Here is a 12,574-nt window from a genome sequence, read left to right on the forward strand (position 1 = left end):
AGTTCATCTGACCATGTGATCTCCCCTACTTGCACCCAATAATCTCCAGTGGCTTTGTTTATCTTCAGGATCAAATGTGAAGCCCTTTCTTTGGCATTTTAAAATCTTGACCACCTGCCCTCTTCCTACCATTCCACCTTCCTCCTACTTAATTTACTCACCTGTGCAGGCTCTATGGTCCAGATATAATGACTGATTTCCTGTTTCTCACAAGTGAAACTCCATTTCTCATCTCTGTGCTTTTGCAATGGCTGCATATTTCTGGGACACTCTTCATCCTCACCTCTAGCTTCTAGAATCTTTAACTTCTTTCAGCTCAAATTCCACCTTTTCTAGGAAGTCTTCCCCAGCCTGCCCACCCACCAACCCTCCGCCAGCTGCTCCCACTTTCTCCTCTGGGATTACCTTTTCTCTACTTTGTCTTGGATGTACTCATGTAAGTATATGCTGTCTCCCTTATTAAAATTTAAAGTCCTTTAGATGTACTGAAGCTCAAGAAAGAGACTCAGGTTGCACGTGTAGATCTGGGAATCTTTTTCATAGTGATACTACTTGGAAGATTACCATGGGAGAGATCACCAAGAGGGCAGGGACCATTTTCACATTTTCTTTGTCCCCTTGGCAATTACCACACTGTCTGGGACAGAGTAAACAGTGTTGATTGAGTGATCTAGGGCAAGTTACCTAACTCTTCTGAGCCTCAGTTTCCATATGGGAAGGTTGGGGTAGAACTAGCCTCCATGGTTCCTTCAAGCTCTAAATATCTGATTACTCATCTTTCTTTGTAGGGATAATAATCAGTATTTTTACAGAAAAAATGCTCTCTTTATGCTCTAGAGCAGGAATCAGCAAAGTATAGCCTATGGGTCACGTCTGTCCCATTGCCTGTTTTTATATGACCTGAGAGATAAGAATAGCTTTACATTTTAAAATAAGGTTTTATTTAAAAGTGTAAAAAAAAAAAAAAACTATTCTGAGCTTGCAGGTGATTAAAAAAAAAAGGTTGCAAGTGGGGTAGTAATTTGCCCATCCCTGCTCTATCTTCTTTAATTCGTTATTATGATCGATTTTATTTTTTTCCTTTTTAAAAACTTCTGTCCTTTTTGCCAGCTAGCCCTAGGCTAACATGGTCAGTCATGCCATTCTAATGGATTATCTTCATTTTGCTTAATGTCCTGAAAATTCCTTTATTCCTCCTTTGAGCATTTTTCAAATCCTGAGTCACCTTTTATAGAGTTGTGCCATAATTTCCCCAACTGGATGATTCTGACAAAACAAACCCTTGACCAAAGCATGGGTTTAGCTTGTGTCAGGGATTTTAGCTATCTATCTAGTTAACCCTTTTGACCAGGAGGCTCATGCCTTTTCATTTCTCACCTGTCTACATTGGGCCTTCTCTGACTCCACCAAGCTCCCAGAGGCTCATTACTGGGAAAACTTTAACATCCTGTAAGATTGGCCTTAATATCTCGTCACTACACTCTGCCTCTTTGATTAGAGGGTGGGGCCATCAACTCCTAATCTCCATTTAAAGAGAGATATCAGCTCAAAAATCTACTCATTTCTAGTCTATTTGCACTACCTTGAGATTTCTTTGACTGACTTCTCTACCATAGGGCACATTCCCCACCCTCCTTCCAGCTTTTTTTTTTAATGTTTTGTCTTCCTCCATTAGATCATAAACTCCTTAAGGACCAGGGCTGTCTTTTTTTCTTATTATGTGTATCCTCCAGTACTTAGCACAGTGCCTGACTCATAGCAGGTGCTTAATAAATGTTTATGACTATTGACTCTACCTGTATACCAAAGTATGATGAAACCCAGCAAAAACACTTCATGAATTGATTTGGATAGTTTGTCTGGATGAGCTGTCCCAAACTTGATCAGTGTTCACCATAAATTTGTCTGAACAAGGAGTATCTTCCAAGTACCAAGGAATATATTGCCCTTTCTAGAATCTCAGAACATTGGAACTAGAAAGGATGTGAGAAAAAAAAATCAAGTCAAAAATTTGTATTTTGTAGATGGGAAGACTGAGACACAGATAGCATGTGTGATTTTTTTCAAGGTCACATGGCTAATCAATAATGAAACTTGAACTTTAACCAAGGTCTCCAGATTTTAGTGTCCACCACTTTTTATATTGTTAGAATGCCTCATTGTGATCCTATATTGTTATGAAATAGAATTGTTGATGTAATACTCGTATGTCTGTGATTCTTCTATTTTCCTCCTATATATATTTTATTTGTTATTATTGATGCCTTGTGTTTTGATATCATAATCGCTCATGAATATACCCCCATCCTCCCTAGGAACTCTTCCCCTGTAAAAAAGGAAAAAAAATGTTAAGCAAACTGTCAGGGCAATCACTTCTCGCAACATATACTGATGTGCTCCCAGCTCTCCAGTGCATGGAAGAGATATACTTTCTTCATTTCTTCTCTACAACACTAAGTTTCATTTGTTTTTCTTTTTGTTTACATTGTTTAGGTTGTTGTGTAAATTGTTTTCTTGGTTCTACATACTTTACTCTGCATCAGGTCTTATAAGTTTTCCTGTATTTCTTTGAATTCATCATATTTGTTATTTCTTGCAGCAGCAGTACCATTCTATTGCATTTGTATCCTATAATTTGTTTCGTCATCCCCCAAATGATGCATGCCCCCAAAGTGCTGTTGTGAATATTTTGGTATATATGGGATCTTTCTTTTGACCTTGACTTCCTTGGGGTGTATGTCTAAAAGTAGTACATATGAATGGAAGGGTTTGGACATTATAGTCACTTTTGCATTCTAAATTATTTCCCAGAACAGTGGGACCAGTTCACAGTTGCCATCAACAATGTATTTATTAGTCTGCTTATCTCCATGCTATGCCACCACGTGTTCCCTTCTTACATCTTTCCCTTTTCCAGTTCCAGCAGTGAGAATAGTAATGAAATCAGCACTATTATTTCTGGAAAGGACATCTCAATACTCAGTCATTGTCCTATGTCCTTTAGCCATTTGTCCTATGACACTGACTTCCCTCTCCAAAGCACCCTGGCTACCACTTCTCTATGTGTGTTGTCTTCCTCTATTAAAATGTAAGGTCCTTGAAGGCAAGGACTATTCTGATTGGTTGTATTAGCAGAAGAGTTGGCGCATAGTATGCACTTAATAATTTTATTCATTTATTTATTCATTGTTCCCTTAGCCCTTTTACCAATGACTGGCCATTTTTTGGTAATCTTTGCCCATTTGCTTAGTGTGAGATGAAATCTCAGAATTGTCTTTATTTGACTCTCTCCCTCTTACTAATATTCAAAATAATCTTTCATAGGAATGTTAACAGTTTACAATTCTACTTTAAGAACTCTTCATAGCCTTTGGTCACTTAACTATTGGGGAATGGTTCTTGGTTTCTCATAGGGATAGGGACTAAAACTGCCATCTCATTGGTACAGGTGATTCTCAGGTAAGGGAAATTCTCCACCAATGCAGGTTGATACTTTCTCTGCATTTTATTGCCTTAGAGAATTGCCAAGAGAGAGGTTAAGTAACTTGCCCAGAATCATTTTTGTAGGGTGCTCCAGACATGTGCCTTGAAACCACATCTTCTTTACTTTGAAATTAGCTTTATATATTTTCTTATGCTGCTTCTTAGATTTGTGTTAATTATTTCTACATGTCAAATTCCAGGATATTTTTAAGAATTAAGAAGGGATAGTATTGACCATGGGCAGAAAAAGAAACAGTAGGTAGAATGTGTGGAGTGGCAAATTTCAGCATAGCAGAAAAAAATTCAGTTGACTACCTTAGGAAGTAGTGGGTTTCTTCTCTTTGGAGAATTTCAAGTGGAGGCTAAATACTTACTTTTAATTAATGTCAAAGAGGAGATCCTTGGTTATTTTGGGGTGGGATTTGTTAGCTTGTGAAGGCCCTTTCAACTCTGAGATTTTGTGACTGATTCTGCAAGCATCCCTCATTTTGTACACCTCCATGCTATATGAGGATTGGTTGAAGAAACTAGAGATGTTCAGACTGAAGGGGAGAAGACATAAGAAGCACATGAGAGCTGCCTTCAAAAGTTTGAAGGGATAATGTGGAAAAGGGATTAATCTAGTTCTTATCAGCGTGTAAAACTGGAAACAACAGGTAGAAATTGTGCAGATGAGGCAGATTTTGCATAAGGAAAAATTTTCTTACATTAGAAGTTTCCAAAAGAGGAATGTATTCCATCTTAGGAGGCAGTAGGTTTGCTATCACTGGAGGTGTTCAAGTGGAAGTTGGATGAACTCTTTTTAGGTAAGCTACAGGTTGGACCAATTGACTTGTGAGGTCCCATCCAACTCCATTTCTGATTGGTTCATGCCCACATAAAAGGAGTGCCAATCGGGAAGGTTATTGAGCTCTGTGACCTAGGGAATGTATTCTTGTAACTTTATTGGACCTTTCCACTTACTTGGTCCATCTCCTTTCTGACCTGATTACTATCCTTAGCTCCAACCCCAGCTTATCTGGAATCTGAGATCTGGCTTTTCTTCTATTTTTCAGCTATTTCACTTGGGCACTCCTCCACTTTAGACATGGCTTCCTGCAGTGCTGTCCATCTGCTGTAAATCCACTCAACTGACCTCTCAGCCTGCCTCCCTACCCCCCCTCCAAAGCCAAGGCAGTAAGCTGCTTGTTATTCTTTCTTGAGAATTCTACTATACATATGTGTCTAGGGTGTGTGTTTCTGAAAAGTTAAGTGCAATTCAGATTTTGGTAAGTCATAATTCAAGTGCATCACAGGTTCTCATTCTTTAAAGTATCGAATAGGGAATCATTTTGAAGGATATTTTCATAAAGAAAAATGTGCATTTTTAAAACATTGATTCTGTAAAATCCAAAATTGTAGGGTATGTTAGAGAGCTATAATAGACTGTAAAGACCATTTACTCCACCCCCCCCCCTCAATTTACAAATGAGGAAACTTGAGGTTTAGATATGTTAAATGATTTGCCTACATCACATGGCCTAGTTAATGGAAGGGTAGGGACTTGGGCTCATCATCATCAGCTCATTTATCCCATCATATCTTATAACGAGTTGGCATATTCTCAACTATAGTTAAGTGGCTTAAGCTTAATATAGTATCTGCATTTGCCTTTGCATTTAATTAGCCTGTATAAATGTCCTAGACCTTGGCTATAGTGGCAGATTACAGGGCTCTAGGTAAGTTTTATTGTACTGTCTATGTCTATGTTCCACATGAAAACTTTTTACTTTTTTGCTTTGCAGTTCAAAGCATAATTTCCAAGATTCAATAAATTCACATTCAAACTTTCTCTAGACATATCTCTGTGATACAACTCTAATTGTCTGGGCTGTATATCAGAAGATAAGCATTATTCTACAGACATAAGTTTAAAACCAAGAAATTTTATTTGTCATCAGTGGGGATTAGATTAAGAGAATAAAAGAAGGGGTGTGGCCAATGTTTGCTATTCTTTAACTTTCAACTTTGGCATATCTTATTTTCTTACTAGGATATAAACTGATTGAAGGAATAGATTGTTTCTTACTCTTTATATAGAAAGTACTACAAATCTGTTTTCCTCAGGAAAATGAAGGGATTGGAACTTAATGACTTTGATGATCCCTTCCAGCTCTGGATCAAGGAATTTTGGGAGGGAGAAAGTGATTTTCCAAAAGTATAAATGAGAACCATGTTATCCCTACTCCTACTCAATCGACTCCAGTGGCTCTCTACCACTTTCAGGATCAAATATAAATCCCTCTCTTTGGAGGACTTTGAAGCCCTTCATAACCTGTCCCCTCCCCCCAACTTTCCAGTCTTCACTCCCCCAGGTACTCTGTGATCTGAACAGGGCATCTCCTGATTATGGGCACTTTTATCGTTCCCGCCTCCCCCATCATGCATGGAATTCTCTTCTTCCTTATCTCTGCCTCTTAGCTTGTCTGGCTTCCTTCAAGTCCCAGATAAAATGCCACCTTCTAAAGGAAGCCTTTTCTGATCACCCTTAATTCTAGTGCCTTCCTTTTATTGGTTACTTCAAATTTATCATGTATTTAGCTTGTTTGTATATAGTTGTTTGTCCATTAATTCCCTGTAGCTCTTCTCTTGCTCAGCAAATTAGAAGGTGAGTTTTTCAAGAGCAGGGTCTGTCTTTTTTTTTTTTTTTTTTTTTGGTATTCCCAGCACTTAGAAATTCTTGGCACATAATAAGTATTTTCACTGATTGACTGACAAGTCACTACAAGGATCAAGAAAATTTTGTTTAATACATGGCACCTGAGTTTAACTGTGAAGGAAACTATGAATGTTCTGAGCCAGAAATGAGGAGAGGATATATTCCAGACCCAGGAGACATAATGTGCAAAGAAGCTGAGACAGGAGATGGAATGTGGTGTCAAGCTAGTTGCAATGAAGCCTGCAGTGAAGAGAAGTAATAGGAATCAAAAATGGAAAGGTAGGTGATAGCCAATTTATACGGGGCCTTTTAGTGGTGGATTGAGAATTTTGTACTTTATCCTAGAGATAATAGGGACTTCAAAGTAAAGTAGCAATATGGTCATATCTGTGTTTGAGGAACACCAGTTTGGCAGCTGTGTGTAGAATGGATTGGAGAGGGAAGAGTGAGAGCAGAGAGACCAATTAGGAAGCTATTGTAAGAGTCTGAGTGAGAGGTGATGAGAGTCTGAACTATAATAAAGTCAGTGTGAATGAATGAATACTTGGAAGGTCGCTGGTCACTTGCTCGATTTCCCATGAGACTCCTCTAAGACCCCTGGTAGGATAAGGAACAAAGTAGAGAAATTTCAAAAAGATAGTCTAATCTAAAATTGTATACGCACACGAACTTAAACCTTCCCTAGATGCCCATGTTATCCGGTGAGGGTTTTAGTCAGTAACGGCAAAGTTTTCACTTGTTTCTTTTGGTTTGTTTTTGTTTTTGTTTTTAGCACTAAAGGGAAGAGTGGTTATGAATATCCCAAGCTTCAACCTGACATTGCTTATGATGGCGGGGGTGGGGAGAGGAATCAAAACATATTGAGTAAAAAAGGTTATTCCAAAGTTTAGTCATAACCATAGGGAAGTGGTACCAGAAGATCATTTCTTTTTCACAAATTCACAGACAAAGTACATGCTGAGGTGGCACTCCGTGTCATTCCAGTGGCCAGAGCTCAGCATCTCCACGCAGTCCTCATGGCCATAGGGGTCACTGGGCTCACCCTCCTTCCAGTTGCTGTAGTTCTGTAGTGGAGTGTTGTCTGTGAACACGTATTGCCCTTCCCGCTCTAGGTCATTCACCCCAATGAACACCCTGAAGAAGCCACTGTCTGAGACATATTTAGCAATCACTTGATTGGACCTCTCATCCTTGGGCATGGCTAGCATTCCTCCACGGATTCGGCAGTGGGTCAGGGACTCCCTGTAGCTCTTCTCCTCTTGTACAATGTAATAGAATTTTTCATCTGTTTCCTTAATCCCAGCTATGACTTTGGAGGGAAGAAAACACAAACGGACTTACTCATATTGACAAGGAACAACAACAAATAATATTAATGATAATAAAATATTAATGGTGGAAGTTTTTTTCAGCTCAGATTTTGTTAATTTGATTTAAAAAAATAAGGACAACCATACTTTGTTTTTCCTTTCCTGGCCTCCTACTGAGCATTCTAGCTGCAAACCCTTCCATCCAGACTTTCAGCTATGAGTCCTCTCACCCAGTATTCTTGCCATGAGCCCGCCTGTCCAGTATTCCAGCTGTGAGCTAGACTAAACAAAATGAATGAAACAGTAGAATGCTGTGAGGCACACAGCTGATCACCTGGGGTGTTCACTTCCATCCAGACACAAGACTATGTCTGGATTTAGGCAAGCAATGAGCATGCCCTTAGAGAGGACTACTCTCTTTCAACTCAGCCATTTTTGGACCTGATTTCTTAATGCTATCACTGCTGCTACTCTAACCCCCAAGATCTGAAGATACAAGCTAAATGTTAGCATAAAATCATGAAGAGAGCAACCTAACGGAGCTGATCCATATCTGAAATCGAAATGCAACAGACAAGCAAAACCAGTATCAATTCTTCTGTGAATTAAATGCTTTAAAACTCCCTTCTCTCATCACCTTATTTTAAGTTTGTGAAAAAGGGGGCTACCAGGGAACATCTTGGGCAAATTCCTGTCTATATCAGAAATTGAATTAATTCCATGGTCCAAATCATACCCCATTGCAAAAAAAAGCATATGATTGTAGGATTCAGAATTGTAACAACCTATTGGGTATGAAATGGGATATTATGTATAAATTGCAAATGTTGAAGTTTTATATAAATGTCAGCTATTATTATCATTTTCTATCAGTATAACTGCTAGGTGGTGCAATGGATAAAGCAATGGACTAGTAGTCAGGAAGACTCATCTTCATGAGTTCAAATCCAGCCTCAGAAACTTACTAGCTGTGTGACCCTGGCCAAGTCACTTAATCCTGTTTGCCTCAGTTTCCTCTTCTGTAAAATAAGCTAGAGAAGGAAATGGCAAACCACTCTAGTATCTTTGCTAAGAAAATCCCAAAATGGGGTCATGAAGACATGACTGAAACTATTTAACAACAACATCAGTATCAAATTGGAAGCTTATACCAAAGTTGTTAACCTGGCTTTTTCCCCCCCTCATCATTGTTGTAATATGATTCTACTGAATTTTGAATTGAATCCTCTGCAGTGCATAAATTCCTGTTCTTTTAAAAGTTAGGCATGTAAAGGAAGCTCATTAATTCATCCAGTCCACTAGGGAACAATTAGTGGGTTGTAGATTTAACAGTTGCTCTGTTAGTACCTGCCTTGATGTCAGGAAGTACTGTACTCCCCAAAACAATAGAAGCCATTGTTATGTCTTTAATAAAGTACCTTGGAAGTTGCCATCAGGGGTGGAGGGGGGAGAAGAAAGGAGGCAATAATTATCCCCATTTTATAGGAGGGTGTAATAAGGCATAAAATATTTAACAGATTTACCAAAGGCCAAACAGCTAGTCCATGCTAGAATTGAGCTCAAGGCCCAGATTCCCTAATCCTGGATCTCCAGCTCTCTGTGCACTTAAAAAGTCTTTATCAGACCTTTTCACAGAACTATGATGTTCTATGAAAACTTTATTGAGGTATTTCACAATTGAGATTGGTCTTCAGGTGCTTTTGTTCAATTACTGATTACTTTAAGTTTCTTAGAGAGTATTATTTCTGAATTCACTTCCTTCCTATTTGAGCCATATTTGAGCCAAATTAAAATCATGTTTTTACCTTACAGAGTTGCTTTAGGTTTTCAGGTACAATTGGTGGCTGTGCCAGAAAGAGGCCAAAGATGAAAATTTATGACATTTGATTTATCCTCCCCCAGGCAAAGAGCATCATAAAAAGTAAAGACAAACATTTGATTATATTTCCCACAGGCTCCAACCTAACCTCACTACTCCAGCATTCACTATTATCCAAGCATTATCATTACTTTAATACTTTTGAAATTTTCCATTATTATTATATCAAATTATCATTCCCTACCGTCATCTCTTAGAATCCTTAATTTCTTTCAAGACTCAGCTAAGGCACTGCCTCCTATAGGAAGCCTTCTCTGATCATTCAATTATTAGTGGTCTCTAAACTATTTTATATATATTTTTATATCATCTAGTAGATAAATTTTCCTTAAGAACCTCAAGAGTAGGTCCTTTTTAGGTCTGTACCACAAAGAGATCATAAAAAAGGGGAAAGGACCTTCATGTATAAAAATATTTATAGCAGCTCTTTTTGTGGTGACAAATAATCAGAAATTGTGGGAATGACCATCAATTGGGGAATAGCTGAACAAGTTGTGGTATAAGAATGTAATGGGATACTAGTATAATATGAGAAATGACAAGGAGGATAGTTTTAGAAAAACCTGAAAAGATTTGTATGAACTGATGCTGAGTGAAAAGAGCAGAACCAGGAGTACGTTGTACACAGTCACAACAACATTGTGTCAACTATGATAGACTTAGCTCTTCTCAGCAATACAATGATCCAAGACAATTCCAAAGGACTCATGATGGAAAATGCTATCCACATTCAGAGAAAGAACTATGGAGTCTGAATGCAGATTGAAGCATACTATTTTCATTTTTTTTTTGCTTTTTGTTTTCATTGTTTTCCCCTTTTATTCTGTTTCTTCTTCAACATGATTGCACATGTATAATCTATATCAGATTCCTTGCCATCTTGGGGAGGGTGGAGGGTGAAAAATTTGGAACTTAGAATCTTATAAAAATGAATGTTGAAAACCATCTTTACATGTAATTGAAAAAATAAAATACTATTTAAAAAAAAAGAATAGGTAGATTTTTTTTCATTTTTGTCTTCATAGAGCCAGTGTCTTCCACATAATAAGTGTTTTAATAAATGTTTGTTGAAGTAAATTCAGTACTCCAAGAATCCATTATCTCATTCACAGATTAGTTCCTTCATTGTTATAGATTGTGACCCCCTCTTTACTTCAATGACCAAGAAATTTTATTACCTGTTGGCAAAATTTCTAGTGATAAGGTTCCCCAAACTTACCCACATAGATTCTAGGACAACAGATAGGGTCAATCAATTCATTTCAATTTAAAAAATATTTATTAATCACCTATTATATGCCAGGAACTGGGCTAAGTACTGGGAATACAAAATGAAAAAAGAAAGACAGACCTTGCCCTCAACAAGCTTATAGAAAATGACACACAAAAGTAAGCTGAAAAGCGATGGGGTAATAGATGAGGGGGCTGTCACCGGGACTTTCCACCAATCCATTTTACATTTGCATAGCTCTGATTGTTAGGAAATTTTTCCTGGTATTGTCTGAATATACCTTTTTTAAATTAAAAAAAATTGTGCTTTTTTTCTAATTTATTTATTTTTAAATTTTATTTATTTATTTTTAGTTTTCAACATTCACTTTTATAATGAATATACCTTTTCCTCAACTTTCATACAATATACTATTCTGATACTTCATAATGGTATGGAGATAGCATTGGATCCTCTAAGGTCATTCCTGTGGACCAAAATTCTGGTAGGTTTTTTTATCAAAATGGAAAGAATTTAAGGATAGAACCAGAAAGGAACTGTCATCAGAGAACTAGCCTAGTGAGGCTCAGAAGCTTAGAACCAAAACACCTGCAATCAATTGCTGAATTTATTTTGGACATAACAGTTCATGAGGCACCTACCAATGAAAGGGCCATGATGTACACTGATGGAGTGAATTCCCATATCACTGGTGAAATAATGAATTTTGGGGCATCTAGGTGGTGCAGTGAGTAGAGCACTGGCCCTGGAGTCAGGAGGACCTGAGCTCAAATCTGGCCTCAGACACTTGACACACTTACTAGCTGTGTGACCTTGGGCAAGTCACTTAACCCCAATTGCCCTGGCTTCTTCCTTCCAAAAAAAAGAAATAATGGATCTTCTGAAATTGTGAAACAAATCCTAATATTTCAATGATAACATTGCCATCGCTACCACCCAATAAGCCTTAATTGGGAACTATAGAAGAAGAGTGTCCTTTGTGATTCAGACTGAGTTCATTCTGGGGGCATTAGTTTAGAAGGGGGCCACACTCAACAGGCACAAAAAATGCTGAGACATACTGAATTTAGCCTTTTACTACTGTCATAAAAGCAAAACCGTGATATAGGAGAATTTGGAAGACCTCAGTATGGATACCTAAGCTTTTGCTTAATTACTGAGTCATTGAGTTGAATATATTCAGACCATTTCCAACTTTTACGGCTTGTATTGCAAATAGGCAATAAAAGTATGGTGTAACTCGAATGCATTCAAAAGCACATAAAACACTCACCATTTTTGACAAACTTCATGGATGTCTTGAGCCGTGCAACGCTAATATCTAGCTGTCCAACAACTTTACGATATCTTCCACAATCACAGACAGTACCTAAGTAATTTACAGGGAATCATGAATAAACTGGGAGGAGAAAATGTACATATTCAGCCAGAACTGCTTTATATGAACGTTATCTCATTTAAGCTTCACAACAAGCACAGGAATTATTACTCACATTTTACGGCTGAGAAACCAAATGACTTGCTCCTGGTCAAGTAGTTACACTTTCAACACTCTTTCCACTACTCCCTCTCTTAATCTCCGTTGCCTTCCATTACCTCTTGAGGAAGCCCATTTTATTTTTGGCCAACTCTAATTTTTAGAAGTTTTTCAGTACTTTGAATGTAAATCCTCTTCCCTGCTTTTAGTTATTCCCTGTGTAGCCAAGAAGAACAAATCTAAACATTTTCCCCATTTGTCAGCCTTCCAAATAGTTGAAGAGAGATAAAATGTTTCACCTAAGTCCTCTATTCCTGGTTATAAATATCCTCAGTTGGGTTCCACTCCTCCCTTCCACCCCCAAATAGTATTTATACATCAGTCCTCTCACCATCTGGATTTGTTGCCTTCTAGATTTGGTTAAGTTTGTCAACGTTCTTCCTAAGACGCGGTTGTGGTTTGACTACAGTGAAGAACACAGGGACTATTTAGTCCT

At 37.9% G+C, this 12,574-nt stretch overlaps 1 protein-coding gene across 1 annotated transcript in view; it reads right to left on the reverse strand.

The window, feature by feature from the left end:
* Window positions 1–5,392: 5,392 nt before the first annotated feature.
* Window positions 5,393–12,574, reverse strand: part of COLEC10 (collectin subfamily member 10) — a 58,646-nt gene continuing 51,464 nt past the window's right edge. Inside the window, exons 5-6 of the mRNA XM_036740821.1 lie at window positions 11,875–11,970; window positions 5,393–7,490 (exon numbers count right to left, since the gene is read on the reverse strand). Of these exons, the coding sequence (XP_036596716.1) occupies window positions 7,102–7,490; window positions 11,875–11,970 (485 nt within the window). The 3' untranslated portion in view covers window positions 5,393–7,101. The remainder of the gene's footprint in view (window positions 7,491–11,874; window positions 11,971–12,574) is intronic.

Source organism: Trichosurus vulpecula, chromosome 1 (genome assembly GCF_011100635.1).
Source record: "Trichosurus vulpecula isolate mTriVul1 chromosome 1, mTriVul1.pri, whole genome shotgun sequence".
NCBI lineage: Eukaryota > Metazoa > Chordata > Mammalia > Diprotodontia > Phalangeridae > Trichosurus > Trichosurus vulpecula.